Source organism: Mytilus californianus, unplaced genomic scaffold (assembly GCF_021869535.1).
Source record: "Mytilus californianus isolate M0D057914Y unplaced genomic scaffold, xbMytCali1.0.p SCAF_4, whole genome shotgun sequence".
Lineage (NCBI taxonomy): Eukaryota > Metazoa > Mollusca > Bivalvia > Mytilida > Mytilidae > Mytilus > Mytilus californianus.
Genome location: NW_026262690.1, coordinates 14160671 through 14181951, shown reverse-complemented (window position 1 = coordinate 14181951; position 21281 = coordinate 14160671). Strand labels below are relative to the sequence as shown.

At 33.0% G+C, this 21281-nt stretch overlaps 1 protein-coding gene across 1 annotated transcript; it reads right to left on the bottom strand.

Moving 5' to 3' along the window:
- Positions 1 to 1320: 1320 nt before the first annotated feature.
- Positions 1321 to 19971, bottom strand: LOC127737513 (atrial natriuretic peptide receptor 1-like). Its single transcript, XM_052248301.1, has 11 exons — positions 19908 to 19971; positions 16236 to 16386; positions 15288 to 15437; positions 13126 to 13303; positions 12365 to 12514; positions 11789 to 11912; positions 9804 to 9872; positions 5646 to 5820; positions 3781 to 3879; positions 2092 to 2183; positions 1321 to 1449 (listed from the first exon to the last, which is right to left on the bottom strand). Exons 1-11 carry the CDS (start codon positions 19932 to 19934, stop codon positions 1360 to 1362), a joined length of 1305 nt encoding a protein of 434 aa, XP_052104261.1. The 5' UTR covers positions 19935 to 19971; the 3' UTR covers positions 1321 to 1359.
- Between the last annotated feature and the right edge of the window lie 1310 nt (positions 19972 to 21281).

The following is a 21281-nucleotide window of genomic DNA, read 5'->3' as shown; positions in this document are numbered from 1 at the left end:
TTGCCATTATATCGTTTATAGCAAATCTTTGATAGCAAAAATAAGGAAATACGTTGGTATTTCCTCAATGAAACAGCAACCAAAGAGCATACAAAGATATTTCTGTCTTTTAAAAGAGAGGCAAATGATAGCAAAGGGACACTCAAACTCACAAGTCGAAAATAAACTGGCGACGCCATGGCAAAAAAAAGAAAAGACCAAAAGACAAGATAGAAAACTAGAGACTTAAGTTTATTCATAGATAGTAAAATCGGGCAACTTGGAGTTTAATATGTTGTATTGATTGATTGATTGTTGCTTGCGTCACGTCCAGTGTTGATACATTGTTCACCCGTCGTCTATTGTTGAAGATCGTATGTTAACATCTACCCGATATGGACAAACTTAAAACTTTACCGTTTTTATATCCGTGTGTGCGGGAGAATAAATCGATAGCTTTAATTTGCTATTTTGAAAAAGAGGACGAATATACCATGGGGACAATCAAAACTGATAAGTCGAAGAGAAACTGACAACGTGATGGCAAAAAAGTCCACAAAAAACTAAATAGAAAACTTAAGATTGAGCAAAATGAAACCCAACAACAAATGGGGACAATCTCAGGTACTCAAGAAAGGTAAGCACATGGAAATATCTTAGAGTAATTTTGATAGATATAGCGCTCTGCAAATATTGGTATGTTGTGTTTAAACTAAATTATGAGTTTTTCTTTTTTTTTTTCGCAGTTTGTTTTACATTTGTGGTTTTACTTACTTTCAACAATTTCGATCAAACCACGATTATCAAATTTCTAGTGCTTTAGGTTTTTTGTCTAGCATTCGTGGCTTAGTCTACTGTTGATGAACGTACATTGCACACTGAGAAGTCTTTTCGTTGTATGATTGGTGTCACACTTTTGCGTTCACCACATTTCTTTTGTCATTCACGCAATAAAAGTTTTGCCAGATATGTGTATGTCATAAGAATCTCTATATTCAGTTCAATTGGATGAATTAGTGGTCTAATCAAGATTTTCCTCCCTACTTTTCTATACTTTGGAGCGTTAAGAGCTTGACATATTGTATTTATACTGTGTTGATGTCTAGATGCAACATGTGTTTGTTGGTATAAGACTGCTATCTCCCTTAATCTAATTTGATAGATATTGGATCGACTACTATTTTCATTAATGATTATACACTATATTTATTTCTTTACTGACCGTTAACATATTAGTACTAGTTGCGACTTAGATATTTCCGTTTGTTGTCTGTTGGTCTTTTGGTTATAGAGATAAATTATTGTCAACGTTTGGTATAAGTTTATTATCTAACAATAATGAGCAAATTTAAGTTTATCCATACCACAGTATGTAACATTTTATGTACATGACACTTCCGATTTGTTTGCAGATATTATCATATCTGTGTTGTTACCCTTTATCCAATATGTTGTCATTAAGCCCTTTCCCTGTAAAATAGACATAAATTAATCCAGCAGATGGATTTTGTTTGGTATTCATTATAAGCTTTACATGTGGAAAACAGTCTAATAACATTAACTTTATTGCAATGTATAATATTTACGTATTTTGCCAGTTGCATCACCTAAATCGGCTATCGTTTGTCATTCATCTCTGCCATTTCAGCCACATTAGCGACTTCGTGATGAATAAAAAAATATGAAACATTCAACCATTTTAGAACAGAGAGTATGGCTTATCTTAATTGGATACATTCGATATTGTTATACATTTCTAGAATAATATATCTCACGGACTATTTTAAACTAATTTTACCATCCCACATTTCCCAAGAATAGTATCTTAATGTCTCCTAATGTTGCAAGCATTTTAGAATCAACTGTTTGTGTTCCAACTTTGTGCACCTCTAGTGTTATTGTTTTACCACATATTTAACCTCATAACGATTTAAGGTTTTTGTTCGTTTTTTTTTTTTGGTTTCGTTTTTTTTTTTTTATAGCTTGCGTAGGCGAGACACTTTGATCAAATCAAAAATGAATGTACAAAATATTATAAAAGTATATATCTTGTTTTTGTTTTATCGCGATTTTATTTTGAAATTAGGTATATGCGATCTTACATTTACTTACTTTGATTGACAATATCCCCCTACATTTAACGTCAAATTCAGAAAAATTGTCGAGTAACGTCTTTGTTGCTTCACTGATATGTATCTTCATGGCTAAAATATAAGTCATATTGTAGGATGAACATTAAGAAGTTAACAACAAAAATACCGAACTCCAAGGAAAATTCAAAACGGAAAGTTCCTAAACAATTGGCAAAATCAAAAGCTCAGGCACATCAAACGAATGGAAAACAACTGTCATATTCCTGACTTGTAACAGGCATTTCCTTATGTAGAAAATGGTGGATTAAACCTGGTTTTAAAGCTAGCTAAACCTCTCACTTGTATGACAACATATTTCATTATATTGACAACAATGTGTGAAAAAAACAAAGAGACATAATAGGTAAAAATGTCAAAAATAGGGGTACAGCAGTCAACACTGTGTTATAATCTCAATCACTATAAAAACAAAGAAATATGTCAACAAGGAAAAGCAAAAAGGCATATAGACAAAGCAAATACGCAAAAATGAAAAGATGCGTGTTGCATTACAATCTAAAACATATATAGAATAATGGCATTTTTGTTTAATTCTATATTTCTTTTAATCGGCAATTTGTCTTAACTGTATGTTTTTTTGGTTGAGGTTATGAAGTAAAATGAAATAGTTAGTAAAACTACTTAAAACACGCGTCTGGCGTATCAAAGTATAAGCCTGGTACCTTTGATAACTATTTACACCACTGGGTCGATGCTACTGCTGGTGGACGTTTCGTCCCCGAGGGTATCACCAGACCAGTAGTCAGTACTTCGGTGTTGACATGAATATCAATTATATGGTCATTTTATAATTTCCTGTTTGCAAAAGTATGAATTATTCGAAATACTAAGGATTTTCTTATCCCAGGCACAGATTACCTCAGCCGTATTTGGCACAACTTTTTGGAATTTTGGGTCCTCAATGCTCTTCAACTTTGAGCGTCACTGATGAGTCTAATGTAGACGAAACGCGCGTCTGGCGTATCAAATTATAAGCCTGGTACCTTTGATAACTAATTAAAGCGAACAAAATGTTGTGATATTTGTTCGGTTGTATGATTGAAGCCGCGTGCATTTCATTGATAAATTGACGCGGATGGACTAGTTATTGCCTAATATTTTCAAGTATCAAGTCCTGTCAATGAAAAATATTAAAATATAAGCCAGTAAGATTAAAAGGAAAATGTACAAATTGCCGATAAACAATGATAGCCCTTGGATGTGGGCAATGCATTATAACATTTACATTGTACAGGCACAACATTTGGGGGATACATATCATTGTATCATATGTTTTGATAATATTTTATTTGCCCTTGATATTCACACTCCTGTACAAATTATGATATTTTCCGGAGCACCGGAGCTCACCCCCAGTTTAGGTGGGGTTAGTGTTGCTAAGTCTATAGTTTTCTATGGTGTGTTTTGTGTTCTGTTGTTAGTCTTTTGGTTGTTTTTTTATACATGACATTGTCAGTTTATTTTTGACTTATGAGTTTGAATATCCCTTTGGTGTCTCTCGTCTCTCTTGTAAAACGAAATTTTTAGTACACCGAGGTAAACTGCCCTTACCTCTTTCATTAATCAAGAATTTAAACTTGGATAATTTAAAGGCAATGACACGTGTAAATATGCATGGCATATATATCCATCACACTTATTACCGTACCTTCACCTTTTGATTCCATTCTAGACGCAGTGTTAACTGTATCTCCAAATAAGCAGTACCTTGGCATCTTCCTACCCACCACACCTGCGCATACAGATCCTACAATATTGTGGACAGGTTTTACCTTTTTGTTTACATCATCAGTTGATGGTCATATATTATCCATTTTTTTTATTATACAATGTATTAATTATGGTATGATACTAAACCCCTAACGGGAAGATTTGTACTTGGTTTTCATATGATGAAGACATAATCTTTCAATTAGTTTAATTGAGGTCTGGAGCTGGCATGTCAGTAACTGCTAGCAGTCCTTTGTTATTTTATGTATCATTGTCATTTTGCTTAGTTTCTTTTGTTACCTATTCTGACATCGGACTCGGACTTCTTTTAAACTGAGCGTATTGCTATGTGTTTCTTTATTATACATTGGCCAGAGGTATAGGGGGAGGGTTGAGATCTCACAAAACATGTTTAACCCCGCCGCAATTTTTGCGCCTGTCCCAAGTCAGGAGCCTCTGGCCTTTGTTAGTCTAGTATGTTTTTAGTTCATTTATATGTTCTGGAGTTTAGTGTGACGTCCATTTTCACTGAACTAGCACACAATTTTATTTAGGGGCCAGCTGAGGACCACCTCCGGGTGCGGGATTTTCTCGCTGCATGGAAGACCCATTGGTGGCCTTCGGCTGTTGTCTGCTTTTTGGTCGGGTTGTTGTCTCTTTGACATATTCCCTATTTCCATTCTCAATTTTAAATTGTCATTAAGAATACAAAGGACCTTTCAGTTGAGAACAAAACTATTCAACAAAAGAAATGTTTTCAGCTTTCCAATTGAATGCATCAGGAAATAATAGTTAAGTTAGTATAAATTGATTTTTGAACGATCTTGAAAAAAAAGCAAAAAAAAAGCAAAAAAAAAACAAAAAAACATATACTTATTGTTTCATATATGTCAAATTGGAGTATAAATTAATTCTCATCTCCTGTTATGATCAACCTGTATTCACTTGTCTTATGTTATGTTTATCGTAAACATGATGACGACCGACAATCGCCTACAGTTTGAAAATCAAGACATGTCTAAAAAAATGTATACGATATGGAAATAGATGTCCGCAGAAAAAAATCACCTTATACTTATATACCTCTGCAATTGTGAATGTTGTTCAATTCAAATGTATCTGACTTGTCAAACACATTCTTTCAACTCTTTAGATATTTAACATGTTGTAAGAAAGCCTTTTGCTGTAATCTAATGCGCATGAATTTAGTACAAACAGCATAATCTGTTTAGTTTGTTCTTGGCTTATAGTCTACAGAATATCATTTTTGAGTTGTTATATGGATAATACATGTATAGAAGAAAGAATAATTTGTTTACAACTTCATTTAACAAAGTCGGTGTGGAGAACACTTATTACCGACTGAATTTACTCCTATGTTTTTTTCTGTTCATAATTGGGGAAAATTAAATATAAATCTTTTACGTCAAAGGCGCTTTTCTGAATAAACCTTCATAAGAAACGTTCAAAGCCAAATATTGGAAAGTTAAGGGATCGAAAATACCGAAACATATGAGATATATAACGAAAAGGGACCTAAAAATAATAGCAAATTTAAATTACGGTAACCTTTCTAAGGGACTTCGAACCTCATTTATTAATAATTTCTTAATTTATAACCAGATTATTTAAGAAAGATTGTCACGAATTATGCCAGTGCCAAAGCACTGATTATTGGCAAAATCGTAGCCTCGGGCACAAATAGTCCACCAGGATTGGTTTGAACTCAATGATAAAAAACACTTACGAAATATGGGTAGCCTAAGTCGTTGCACTACGATACAATCTTTGAGTAATTGTTACCTGAGTGAATTCCGATTCTGCATTGCAAAGGTTTAGTTGGATTGTGGGGAATCCTAAAACATTCGACTGAGTCTCTTATAGACAGTGCCATCTGTGCTATTTCCTTGGCGTGTTTAATGCCATTCAGTACGGGAAGCCCAGACACTACCATATACGCATCGCCTATGGTCTCAACCTGAAACATAAATAAATAAATCAGCTATGCGAAAATCAATGCAAATATTGGTATGATTGCCACTGAAACATCATTCCACCAGTGTATAAATGACGCGGATGTTAGAAACTATAGATTAAAGTACTTCCTTCAACAACAAGAAAACAACATGCATTATGATCAACTATAGAAGGTCCGAAATGACAATCTGCACAATTAATCAAGCGATAAAATGAATACATAAATTTAATAAACACAATTAACGTGAACAAATATGAATCTGACAATCATGAACCGACAACCAATGAAACTTTTTTGAGCGCTCAATTCTAAAATGACCTGAGACAGTGGTATAACAGCACAACATACAACATACAAACAAACTGTACAAAATTGTATACAGCACAAAACAGCTTACAAAAACACAAAAGACAAAATGCAAAATAACTGAAAGCTACTTCAAACGGAGACCAAATGGCGTAGACATATGCAACTGCAGGTCATCGTACGGCTTTCAACAATGAGCAAAGCCAATATAAACAAACCAAATTGCAACTTAATAATAAATCGTGTTCTCTTAGACTGATGTATCAAAAGTACACATTCAACAAATTCAATGTAAAGATATCATAAATGGTTGTATTCGCTTAATTATGCAAGATTTATCTGATATTACGTTTCGTTAACCGATTCCGTTAGCCAAAAGATCACTATCTTGAAGTAACTTTTAAATTTTAGATTTCAAAATGCAACAGTGTTTGTCAAATGAATTAGTGAAGGGAAAATTGACCATATCAGTGTAATGCTGTTCGCAGTGTCAGAGGCACTAAGTGTGTTCAACATGTTCAAGGTATTGTGTTCTTGTTAAATTCTGTGGATTCATTATTATTCGTTGCATACCAATTTTTGTGGTTTTCGTGGGAACAGGTGAACCACGAATTTAAATGTTCAGCGAATTACAAATTTTATATTAGGTTGTATGCTGACTTTGAAATCACATATCCACGAAAAGGCTAGTTTTCCGCAATCCACGAAAATTGATAGCCACGAAAATAAATTAATCCACAGTATCACATATAAGTTATCCAAGGTACATAAAACTGCGATCATATATTATTTTTAGTATTTTAGTCTACATCTTTTGTATCAACAGATATAAAAAGTATTCGTTGTATTGAAAATAGTACGAATAAACAAAGAATATTGTAAATGTGTCTCATTCATCTTCAAAAATTTTATTTCGAGATGAACAGAAATCGAGACTGGTCCCTTGTTTTCGTTGCATAGATCAATCAATTCAATGTTTTTATTATAAAAAAAGGCAGACAATACCAATGGATATTGTGCGGTTGTGCAGTTGTATTTTTTTTTTCGTCTTGCTACCAAACCATCTGCTTAATAACCATGTTCGACGTACACAACCGAAAGAAATTGCTCAAAAAAAGTAAACGTATTACAAAACATGAGCCTATAGCCAACCATCAATCGCGTTATAACCTGTTGAGTTTACATCATGTGTGCTCTAAAAAGAAATACTTCATGATGACCATAGCGTATTGACTTAAGTCAGAGAGCAAGCAATTAACGGACAGACGAAAAGTTGACAATGATAAAAAACTAAAATTGACGAAAGGACCAACAACAGTTTACCAAACACTACATATATAAGTACTGTCTTTTAGTAAGTCGGGAATATTAGTCTATAACAGATGCCTATAAAATACTTTGAAGCTATAAATCTATAAAGCTATCAAAACAATTAAACATCTGTTATAAACAAATGAGGAATACGAATGAGGAATACATTAAGATATGTTTTACAACAAATACTGAAGATGAACAGACACATTGAAATTTTGTGGAGTGAAACTATGTTTGGGATTTCATAACCCTTCTCTTTTCATTGTCGATCAATTGATTAACAAAACAAATATAAAAGACCATACGTTTGTCTTTTGTCTTGAAGAACATGGTTTATCTATAAGATGTTAATAGCTTTGGACTACTGGCTTTCAGTAACTGGGAGTTCTATTAAACCGGTACTTTGTGTCTTTTGTTTTCAGGTTAGTTTTTTGTTCTTCGCGGCGATCTGATGAGTAAAGCCATATCCAACGTATTTTAAAGTGTGTTCATATGTTGAGCTGAAACACAATTGTCAAAGTAAGGAAAGGGTTGAGCGCCCAAAATAAGTTTATCTTCGTCATATGATGTATGTGCTTGTCTCGATTCAGTAGCCTGTAAATTAAGCGGTTGTCGTTGGTTGTTGTCTGTTATATCTGTTTTTCGGTTATTGTTTTGTCATCAATCAGGCCATTAGTTTTTCGTTTGAATTGCTTCCCATTTTGTCATGTAATGACATTCAAAGCTCACTTTACGATATACAATTTGATTATTATTGGAGGCCATATGGTGACTCTAATTGTTTAAATCCACGTCATTTGGAATCGTACCAAAATTCTTATTCTATATTGAAAAATCCAGTACACGAAATATAAAAAAGTGTATATCTAACCAACTGAGAAATATATATCATATAAAGGAGACAAAAAACATTTATATTTAACAATTAACAAAAGTAAAGGAAAGTTAAAAGAGTTTAAAAAAGCTCGAATGTTCACTGAGACTATATCTGTTTGTATTGTTAAGATATTTACACACACAAAAACAGCATCAACACAAATACCGAAAGAGGGAAGTCCATAAAACCTGAGAAAATCAAACGGTTAGACTATATGAACCAAAAGAACCAAGGAACGAAATGGTAATTTTTGTCGCTGTACTCTAAAAAACCAGAAGATATAATGCATAGTAAATTCCTGTAGGAATACCGATCCCTTTTTGGTATACTTTATCTCCGAAGAAAAAATAAATTAGTACCAAGCAAAATATAATGGCTTATTTATTTTTCCCTTGTCTAGTTTGTCCATTTCATATATTTATAAGTTACTAAAGAGGGAATTGTAACGACTGTAATAGAAACAGAAGTTTCACCAAAGACCATTTTATCAAAAAGCAAAACTGGTATTGAAACAATACATTTCCACCTTTGCCATTATTTAAATCCAGATAAAAAGTGTAAAATGACTAGAAAACGAATCAAAAACTGATATATTGCACAGAGTTATGTAATGTTATCAACGATATTGAGGGTCCATAGAGTGAATACATAATCTCCTGAATACAATAAGCACAGGTTTTCTTTTAAATTTGTCCTGTTTATAAACCATAATTACAATTATTACATCATAAGGTTAAAACACACTATCAGGACATTCGTATTTAAGGAATTTACTGAAATTTAATCACTACAACATCTGTGCATTCCAGAGAAACAAGGTCACAAGATCTTTATCTCAACATTGTTAATATTAAAGGAAGAAGGAAATAAGAAAAGTGTGAAAAGCTTTCCTGACACTTAATATCATTAACCCTGGTAATTATTATACAACTGATACAATACGTCTGTTATTGTGTTGAAGTTCCTTTATCGTCATAATAGTATGTAAAACATGCCATTGGTACTTAGGCAACCGTTTAACACGAACGACATTTCATCCTTTGATAAAGATAGGAAGATTAGTGATCTGTGGTTGGCGTGATATACAACATCAGTTCAAGGCTGTGTATTACTCTAACAAATTGAAATGGACAGATATGTAGCCATATCAATTAAAGTCTTAAATACGAATAAAATTTAAGCTTATAAAGTTGATCTACTAAATATATGTGTTATAAATATTGATTTGATATGAAGCAGTTAACAAAATTGGCTATCAGGCCCTTTTTTGTGTGTGTCCTCATTCTATTATTTCCATGAAAAAGCTTCATATTTGGAATGCAACTGATATTTTACAATTCATTAAATACTTTTAATCTTCTATCACTTTTTACAATGAGTGATAAGGCTAAACATAGGTTTAAGGTATTGACCTTATTATTTTTATGTGATTATATTTTATTCTATAAATATGTCTTAACACAACAAAACTGTTTGTTTACCATACCTTATAAACGTCATGTCTGTCTATAATTTCATCAAAGCAGTTGTAAAGATCATTCAGTAGATCTACAATCTTAAATTAAAAGAAAAAGAATATATTAAATTGTATGATATCGTTGTAAAAGCTGAAATAAAAAAAGATTAAAGGGATAGATACCATTGTAGCAACACTGAGGAAACGTATCATTTATACGAACAGGAAACTAATGATATAGACGATACGACCTCCAGTAATGGTTTGGACGAATATCGTAAATCCAGAAAAATTAGCATATCCTGTTTCGATTTCGACACCTGTCGCGCTGCACAATGATCAAAGACAGTTACTTGTCAAACTTCGACGTCGTTTAAACTGAGATACGTGAACCGCTGTGAGAAATATGTATACATTTTCTATCACTTTCTAATTAGGAAAAAGAAGATGTCGACTGCAAATTTTTTGCACTGTTGGTGTTACTTATAAGTATGTTTAAAATAAGATAGATAAAAACAAATCATCAAATATGCCAGGCTTGTAACTTGGAACACCAGACGCGTGTTTCATATACACAAGACACATTAGCTGCGCTTGATTCTGAAAATTTGAAAAGTCAAAACAAATACGAATTTGAAGAGCTTTGAACACCAAAAATTACGAAAAAGTTGTTCCATATATGGCCTTAGATAGAAATACCTTAGTGTTTCGAATATTTCATCATTTTATAAAAAGTAAGTTAAAACGAATATATTAATATTGTTTTAGAAAGGTGAAAGTGTTAAATCAAGAATTCTTTTTAGATCAAGGAATCTATTCCATATAAAAATAAAAAGATGTAATATGATTGCCAATGAGACAACACTCCATCAGAGACTAAATATAATAGAAGTTAACAACTATAGGTCCCCATACGTCTTTCAACAATGAGCAAAACCAATACCATATAGTAAGCTATAAAAGCCCTGAAATGACGAATGAAAAAACAATTAAAACGAGAAAACTAGCGGCCTGATTATGTACAAAACAATGAACGAAAAACAAATATGCATATGTTTGATTCCTTGTTCCGGTTTGTTCACACGTTTGTCCCTTTACATTATATTATATCTTTTGGATTTGAATTTCGAAATATTTTCCCCTCGAATATCACTGTTGGGATAATGTTGGTCTCTCTGTCATAGTAAGCGTTGTCGTTTCATATTATGTCATGCCGCTTTCACCGACGATTACATTTTCTTAATTATTCCCTGGAATCGACAACGTACACAGCTGTTTGGTCGAGAATATACATACGAAATTGAAAGTTTATTATATTTCAAATCATAATAAAGATAACCTAATATTTGAGTTTGAACTATATATTTATCTGATAACATATTGTATTCACGCCCAAGCAACGAATATACTATATGTTAATGAATAAATTAATAAATACTTGAATAAATAGTTAATTAAAAATAAGATTTATTTGTTACATTTAACATTCTTGTTGAAGGTATTGACAGAGACGTGCTTCAAACGCATTTACTTTCTAAATTGTTATTTTAATTTTCCAGCACGGCTTGAATACAGCTGACTTTCAGTTGTAGAGGGTATAATCTGTACAGTTATCAGCAACTCGAAACTGAAATAATGTATAACATACATTTCTTACCGTTGATCCCTTTTCTAAAGGCAAAATTGACCTTTCATATTTTCGGCTTTGATGTTCACTTTTTTCATTTAACTTTTAAAGCATTTATAGATCGCACACTTTCCTAAATTTTATTTCAATATAAAAATAAGAAGATGTGGTATGATTGCCAATGAGAAAACTCTCCACAAGAGACCAACTGACAAAGAAATTAACAACTATATGTCACCGTACGGCATTCACAATTTAAGCATATTTGGTGAAGATAAATTAGGAAAAACGCTTTGGACGCCTTAAATGTTAAAAGTTGTGTTTTCATTTAAGAATATCGTATCTGATTAACGAGGCTATAAAAGTGTAAGGAATTAACAAACTTTACCTGAAAAGGTGTACTCTGGGATGAAATGTCAGTAAAGCCTACGATATCACTAAAATATATCGTTACACAATCAAAAGCTTCAGGATTAACTGGTCTCCCATCCCTTAATTTTTCAGCAACAGATCTAGAAAAACGATTAAAAAGATATTTTTCTCTACTTTAACAGTTGTATGGCTTGCATAAATGTCCCAGATTGTTTTCGTAACTTTTGTTTTTCTCGTGAGTAGTATGTATGTATACAAGGCTATCGTACTTTTCTTCATCGATTTTACTTTAAATGAGATTTTGAATAAAGTTTCTTTAAAAGCACAAACAGAAAATAAAAATTAACGTTGGTGATGTAAGATGTATTTCCTTACGTTGAACTGACTGTAGAGAAAATCTGCTATACAGAGAAGGCTTTTTTTAAACACTTTACACGATAGATGCAACTACTGAGTTTATGCTGCTAGAGTTCGTGGTGCTGGGTTGCTGAATCTGATCTTTTTGTGCTTTGTGAACTGTTCTTAATCTATTTTATTAAATTTTAGAGGTATATTGCTGTCTTTTCTATGAATAGTTTAAATTCAACGGTACCGTGGAAGAACTTGATATAAAAGTTCCTCGGATTTTCTTTTCTCATCTAAAAATGCCTGTGTCCTTTCAAAAACTAGAGCTTCCAGATTATTTGCATATTGTTCCATTCTTCTAAGTAATGCATCTAATACGTTATGAGATTTTGAAATTCTGAAAGAGAGAGAGGAAAAATATTTAAATTTACAATTTAATTATTCATTTTAACTTTGAAACGTTGAAAAATTTACTCTTTGTATCTTCAGGATACTAGCTTTTTCATGACTGACCACCTTTTAATCACATTACAATGTCTCAAACTATCTTTGATAAGTTAGTACGCCGAGTATCGTCTACATGATAATCACAAAATGCGATCTAATCAAAATAGTTGGAAAGCCAAATCAAACCCAAATTGAATAACATGAAAAATTAACATTTAAAAAATTGTAACTACCATATCGAAAGCAAAACCATTGTAAATAAAATGCCTAAAATAAGTTTTGATATATCAACTCAAAAATAAAGACCAGGCCTAGCAAAAATGGCAATATTCACTGAATACCTTGGACAAACCAACTTCAACATTATTGTTCCTGTTCAACGTCAAGAAATCTTTTCCAATATGTGATTTGCTTGTCTGCAAGATCAATTTCAAGAAATTAACTTTTCAGTTCAATAAAACATTTTCAATACGCTGTTTTATACATCCTAGTTGGTTATTTGTTTTTATATAACATAAACAGCTTAACAAACTAGATTAAAGAACAAAACATTATGTATACCCAGTTAAATCCTTGATTCTTTTTCCAATTATCATGAAATACGGCCTCTTCTGAGGATCTTCATTTAAACAGTCATACATTATTGTTTCCATCCCTCCCATGAAGTCATTATTGCTTGATTTAGCTAACGTAGGTCGGAAAGGTGGATTCTCAGCGTTAATTACTTTCATGATGATTTCTGTATGATATAATAATTACATTACATATATGTTTCATAAGAATCCGTACTTTGCATTGGCTGACAACAATCGTGAGGCATATCAAAACTATATTTTATTTCTCAATAAAATGCAACATTCACGACTGCACGTACTTCCCGTGACAATGTCACAACAATGAATAGGAAAACAAACGAAAAACTAATAAAGCTTGTAATGTTATGGCATGTTACATATGAATGTGTTTATAAGAGTTGAATGCTTTTTTGTAATTTTAAAGGGTTATAAATGCGTTGATCATGCGGACATTTTTATAATGAAACGTTTCTACGCTTAATACAAAATATGCTGCGGTCAACACTTTTACTCCCCAATAAAATTACAAAAAGAAGCAGTCAATTCTTAATCAAAGGTATATGTAAAATTCTTTGCGTAGGATTTATATCTTCTACTGTAGACCTCATTATAGTTCAATGATATGCGATTCCGTACTAAAATCATAGTAATAAGAAAATACAAGAATATCAACTGATGGATTATAATTTTAATGTATATCCATATTTACAGGTAATATTAAACTGTTTAAGGCAATTGGAAAAAGTAAAATAACAAAAAATACCGAACTCCAAGGAAAATTCAAATCGGAGAGTCCCTTATCAAATGCCAAAATCAAACAAATCAAACGAATGGAAAACAACTGTCATATTTCTGAAATCTAGACGCAAATTTACCTTTTGTAGAAAAGGAAAGAAGTAAAGCAGTTAGTTATCCGGGAAACATACAGTTCCTGTTCAGGTAAATTCAAAGGGTAGCTGGACTGTGCAGGCTTTTATTCTTTGTTGTGTATTTTAATTTTTCCGAATAATGGTCTAGATTGCCAAAAGGTGACGCAGTTGTACGCATATAGAAATAAGCCTAACCCCACCATACTCAAATAAAAACCATGTAAATACTTGTAATACACAAAGAGGGATAAGAGGAATTGCAAACAAATACGGCATATTACAAAAGACAACATCAACCACCTACTCCTACAGACATATACAACAAAGATAAAAAAAATTACGAGCGAAATATATCCAGATTGTCATATGTGTTGTTCATTTGTATTGAAGGAGGAGTCTGGTGTTGGTGGTACGTGTGGTCTGTTTTACTCTCTAAAATGTAGGAGGAATCATGTTTTCTAATTTTTGTGTTTTCTATATTAAAGTAGAGAAGTATGACATCACGTGGGACAACTTTCCACCAAAGACCAAAGGAAAAGAAAGTTTATTTTATTATACACTGCTACAAGTCACCAAATTACTCGTTGCTGTATACGTGTACTGATAATGCCGTAGGAGAGAGCAGATTGTTACCCCGAGAAAACATTGTCAGATATATGTTATTTAATTTATTATACTGATTGTTCTGTTATTACTGTCTATTAAATTTCAAATTCAAAGTAGTAAACTATGTCGTCGTGTACATAACAATCATCCGTATTTATTAAAGCGCACACTTGAGCAAGCGTCTCCGTGAAGGGTAATAGAGTATTTGCCATGGGATAGAGTAAATTGTCTCCCTCGTATTAACCAATCAAAATCTGGCATTTTGACATGCAATATAATAATATAAAAAAAACCTTTTAACTAATTTTTAACATTGAATAGAGAATACAGATACAAAAATACTGACTTCTTAAAGTTGCTTCACCTGTTAGCGTCATGTGAAATCAGAAAATGTGATATTTTGTACAAAAAAAAAAATGTTAGTTTCTTCATGACAAATACTTCGTACGTCATTCCACGGTGAAACATCGATACAAATGTGATGCTTCTTTTTTAACTTATTTTCATATTGTTTGATATGAAGTTTTAATGTTTTCTAAGATTACTGTGAAATAAGGATACAGTATTTTTGTAAATGTCTATTTACGAGGGAAAATATGACCTTCATTGTACATGCCATATATCAATATAAAAGTATACTATTAATCATATACTTGTGTACTTATTTGACAACCTTGTGACGTAAAACTATCTAATTCCTCGCTGAAAGGTTCTTTTCTCGACAATATTTCGGACAGTATTATCCCGAAACCGTACACATCACCAGGTTGAGAAACTGTTCTATCTTTGGTGCGCAGGTGTTCTGGTGCAATCCAAAAACTGTCTAGAAATTAATAGAAAATGTTGTTATTTTTTCATTTCGATTTTTAAATAATTGCAATAAACAAACTATACACAAATAAGGAGATATGGTATGATTGCCAATGAGACAACTATCCACCAAAGTTCAAATGAAGTGGATGTTTTACAAAAGTCTGAGTAGCAGCTGCAAGCTTCAAGTTGAAAAAAATGTATACAATTATTCCATACGCGGGTGAAGTTGGAATATTGTTGCTCAGGTGAGGAAAATTTATAATTTCAAAATTGAAATCGTCTCGTTTGTCATAGATTCTGGTAATGAGATGACAGCTGTTGTCAAGTTCGAGGTACATGTTTAGAAATTATAGTAATAGCTTGTTTGATCTCTAGTTCAGGAGGATATATAAATGGGACCCAATCAGAAACGTTTGGATTGTTAATGGAAAGAACATCATCAATATACCTGTATGTGAGATTAAATAATCTAGCTTCTTTGATCTTATTGTATTTTACAAGTGTCCGAAGGAACTCCGACTCATGAAAATTAAAACAGGTCAGGAGAGGTGCACAGTTGGTTCCTATGGAAATGCCGACAACCTGCTGGAAAATTCTATTTCCAAATTCAAAAAATATGTTGTCAATGAGAAACTCTAGTATACTAATTTCGGGTTCATTTTTACCAAAATATGTAGAATTGAATCACAAAATAATAAATTTGTAGCGTATGGTACCATGTTGATAGAGGAAGGCATTATGAACAACAATAACAATTGATACCAGCTATTGTAAGCTAGACCCGTTCTTTAAATGTTATAGAACTTACTGGCTAGGTTAACTTTGTCTTTACATTGCACTTTCAATCCTCTCAGTTCATATCCCGTAACTTTTAACACAAAGCGACTATCAATAACACATGAATCACTGGTTAGATTGCCATGCACAGATATACTACAATTATGAAGATAGGTCATTCCCTGAAATAAAATGTGAAATTATTGAAAATAGCAGAATGTTGAAGTAGTAAACTTCCTCGATATTATATGAAGTCGACCTACTTCAGATAGCTTCAATTTTGAAAGAAACAATTTCCAGCATTCTTGTTTTCGTGATTACTTGAAACAAAGAGGACGAAGAAATCAAATGGATCATAAAAAATCTGATGGCGGAGAAAAACTGACATACCCATGTCAAAAACCAAAAAAGCAGAGGTCATTTAGGTGCTCCGAAAGGGTAAGCAGACCCTGCTCTACATGTGGTTGTCGTCGTAGTGCACACGGCAAGTAAAATTTCGTTAATTTTACAATTTCTGAAAGTAGAACAGGATAGTTGTTACGACAATTGAAACATATCCGTGGTCATCAGTGACACATATATTCCATAATAGTCAATTACATCATGATGGCTTTCGGGCAAAAAGCGACGGAAGGGGCAATCGGAATTTATACGCCTAAGAAAATCAATAATACCATGGGAGAAATACGAAAAAACGACAAAATTCTGAATGGATTACTCCAACTTTGCTAACAGAACCCTCGGTGCAATAGATTCCTTGTAAGCAGCAAATATCTATCAAGGAAACCATTATGGAATGTCGTATTAAAAAGTAAAATCACAAAAATACCGAACTCCAAGGAAAATTCAAAACGGAAAGTCCTTTATCAAATGTCAAAATCAAAAGCTCAAACACATCAAACAAATAGAAAACAACTGTCATATTCCTGACTTGGTACAGACATTTCCTTAGGTGGATTAAACCTGGTCTTATAGCTACTAAACCTCTCACTTGTATGGCAGTCGAATAGAATTCCATTATATTGACAACAATGTGTGAACAAAACAAAAATAAATCAACTGGAAGATATATTTTCTAAATACAGACGCTGCCGGAACGTTGTTACAAAGAAACGGAAAGTTCACAACTGATAAGCTGAAGTGTTCTGTTTTCCAGTCGTTCTATTGGATGATGTTGTCGAACGTTTGGTTTTGTCATTTTTTTGTGGATTTCCACTTTTTGAATTTACCTTGGAGTTCGGTGTTTTTATTAATATATATTTTGTCGTGAAGTTTTAAAAATTTTATATATCGTTAAATATTTGAAAACTGAGATTACTCTCACGTCCGAAGTCCTCTTCTAGGACTGGCTGGAACCGTGTGACGTCATCGCGCAGCCCATTTAAAATACAAGTAAATTGTAGGCGGCAACTTTCTATCTCGAAATCGTAATAGAACCATTTTATTTTAAATAAATCATACAGCATTCGATTTTTAATGCTCAAACTAATGTCATGTAGCTTAAACGAAAACGTTATTTCTACAAATTCATAATTTTCAGTGAGTGACATACTTTAACTTTGAACAAGTTGTCACGTGATTGTGTTGTTTCATTCCCTCAAATATGATTTTGTGAGTTTGTATATTAATACGATCCCATTGTCCAGGATATATTAACAAGATTTACCTCTTCATTCAATCTATCGAAAACAAACATACCGCATGTCAACCTTCTTGCATACATTATCTTTGTGAGGAAATAACGCGAGATCGCAATATCTTGTCAAAGTGAACATGAACAGGGTCTTTTACGATTTGCAGAAAGAAACTTGCTGCCCAAAGTTTGAGTTGGCAATTTCCATGTTTTCTACATGGACTTCGCTCTGGTGTCCCACCACCCAAGCCAGTCCTAAAAAAGCAGCCAGACATACATGCAATCAAGGACTAAAAGAGAGGCGAAAGATACCAAAGGAACATTCACACTCATAAATAAAAAATAAACTGACAACACCATGGCTAAAAAAGAAAAAAAAAAACAGACAAACAATAGTACACAAAACACAACATAGAAAACTAAAGACTGAGCAACACGAACCCCACCAAAACCTGGGAGTGATCTCAAATGCTCCGGAAGGGTAAACAGATCCTGCTTCACATGTGGCATCTATCGTGTTGCTCATGTTAGTACAAACCCGGTAATGAGTCTGATTCGGTAGGTCACATTCGTGGAAAGGGGGTGGGGTTGTGGTTACGACAATTGAAACATATCCACTATCATCTGTGAAATTGATGTTCCATAACGGCCAAACAGCTCGTGATGGCGTCCGTAAAATTTTAAAAGGGGTGACTTCAACTTCACCACTTACTTGGAACTCTTGGTTAAATAGCTTCCTTGTGAGCAGCAATCCCCTATCAAGGAATTCATGATAGGAAATACAAGACCTGAAATATCGTAATAATTTGGAGATACATGCTCCGTATGTAGGCGCTACTGGAATGTTGCTACATAGAAATTGAAAGTTCACAATTGGGAAGTTGCAATCATCCCTTTTGTCGTAAAGTTATGTTTGCAATCGGCACTCATTGTCCGTTTTTATCTAGGTTCACCTCTTCTAAAGAAATCCTGAAAAAATATAACCCTAGCTGGGCACATTTTGTTACTGTTTTTAAAAATACTTAACCCAATGTTATTCAACCACACAAATACAAAGCAAAACAGGTATCCCGCGGTTATTCAAGAACCTTAACCATTCATTTAATACTTTGGTAATATTTTAGACTATTTTGTCAGTATATATAGACCAATTTGTTTTAAATGATCATTAAATTTCAGTTTGACACGCGAGTTCTTTTTCAATTCTTGCATTTCATATATCTTGTTATTTCTTGTACATATTCCTTCTTTAAACTAGTTCGGATTTTGATTGTTAGTTGCCTTGGCACTCGTGACTTACATTTGTTTTTATATTATTACTTTAAAAAACAGAATTACTTTGCTTCAACGGTCAAGAGAGAAATCATGCCGTAGCATTCCTGAACGCAAACGCGAGAAACTGAACTTTGTTTTTGACAAAACTTTCAAAATTGATTTTGTTCTGTCAATCGTCATAATCTAAAATGGATAAATGAGTTAGTTTTCCGTAATTTAAAAACAAGGAGATGTAATATGATTGCCAATGAGACAACTATCCATCAAAGTTCAAATGAAGTGGAAGTAAGCAATTATTGGCAGCCGTATGCCTTCAACAATTTGAAAAATCCATACCGTATAGTCGGCTTTAAAAGGCCCCGACATGAAAAATATGAAATAATTCGATTGAGAAAACTATCTGCCTATTTCGAAACAAAACAATTTACGAAAAACAAATATGACATACATGAACCAACGACAACAACTGAACTACAGGTTCCTGACAATGGGACAGGCACATAAAGAATGTGGCGGGGTCAAACATGTTTCTGAGCGCTAAACCCTCCCCAACCTGGGACAGTAGTGTTACAACACAACATAAGAACAAACTATAAAAATTAGTTGAAAAGGGCTTAAATCATCAGATCGATACAAAGCAGAAAAACATCTAACAAAAACACAGACCGGGCGTGGTCTTCTTCAGAAAATGATAACTTTTGTTTCTTTTCGAAGCAAACTCACATAGCACCTAGTCTACAATTTACCAAAAAAAAAATCATTATACGCTTGATAATTCTTCAGTTCGTTAGTTACCTCTATCAAATCGACAATCAATGCCATCTTTAAATCCTTATCCAGATCAATGGAATCATTCAGTAGCAAAGTCTGTAAGAAATACTTATAATTATTTACGCAACTTCCTTTCGTTTAACAAGTATAATGTGTTTTAAAAAACGGCCAATGTATGGTGATATTGCCTTCAGATAAGACGAACCATACCTAACATGAACTGCTTAACCCTCCGAAGCATTGGTATTTGTTCCTTGTTTTGTTTTTAAAGGGTTCGTATTGCTCTTGTTTCAGTTTTCAGTTTTGCATTAGATTTCTTTTTTGAATGACAGTGTCCGTTTCCACTCTTACAAGACTATTCCCCAAACTCAATTGAAAGATCGTTTACATGGTTTCATTAAAAAGAGTTTTTTCTACAAAAATTGAAATGATGATCGTAGAAACAAATACCTTATTTTATGTAATGAAAAAAATCTTACTTTGTAATGAACCACACTAATTCCAATGAAAATACACCGAGAGGATTTCATCATTGATTTTTTCTATCGACAACTTATTTATTGAGTTTGGTAGATTGACATTTTAACAAACAGTCCAATAGGTACTTATTGTGTACAACTACTGATCGATTCATTTTTGTACTCAAATGACACAGAATTTTTCTTTTCGTTTTCAGCCATTGAATTTTCTGTTTTAATCAACTATGGTGTCTGCTTTCCGCCTTAGTATCTTCTCTGTCTTTTCACAAGTTAAAGAGAGATTACTCAAACTTTATTATCGGGGAAACCTCAGTCCAATAGCTTCTTTTTACCAGAAAAACCTATATCACGTAAAACAATTTTAGGCACTACAGAACCTTTAACATTGTATCTACTGGAGCCATATATACCATATACACGTGATGCCTAAAGGTCTTTTAATGGTTGCTCCACAAATCCAGTACTTTATTTGATTCCTGAAGCATGTGTCGTGCGCATAGTAATTAAGATCTCAGTGGGTCAAAACTGCTGTTGGCTTACTGTGACTGTTGTATTATATTACTGTTATATAACTTTACAAAATATAGTTGAAACTCTGTCTTCTAGAAATGTCCCTTTAAATGACACTTTTTTTTCCAAAAGACCCATTATGTTACCATTGAAAATTGATATTTATATTTGCATTCACATTAAAACTGTTTTGATCCCTTGTTTCTAGTGATAATTAGTAAAGAAACACATGTCATGCAAACTAAATTCGATACGCAATATTTAAGTTAAAGGATTTTTATTTACTAATAATGCTCGAGTTTTCGTTCTATGCATACCACCACTCGTAGTGCAATGTATCTGTGAACAGGTAATAGGTGTCTCATAGATCCAAATAGTGCGTGCACATTACAACTCAACATTCTAAGGG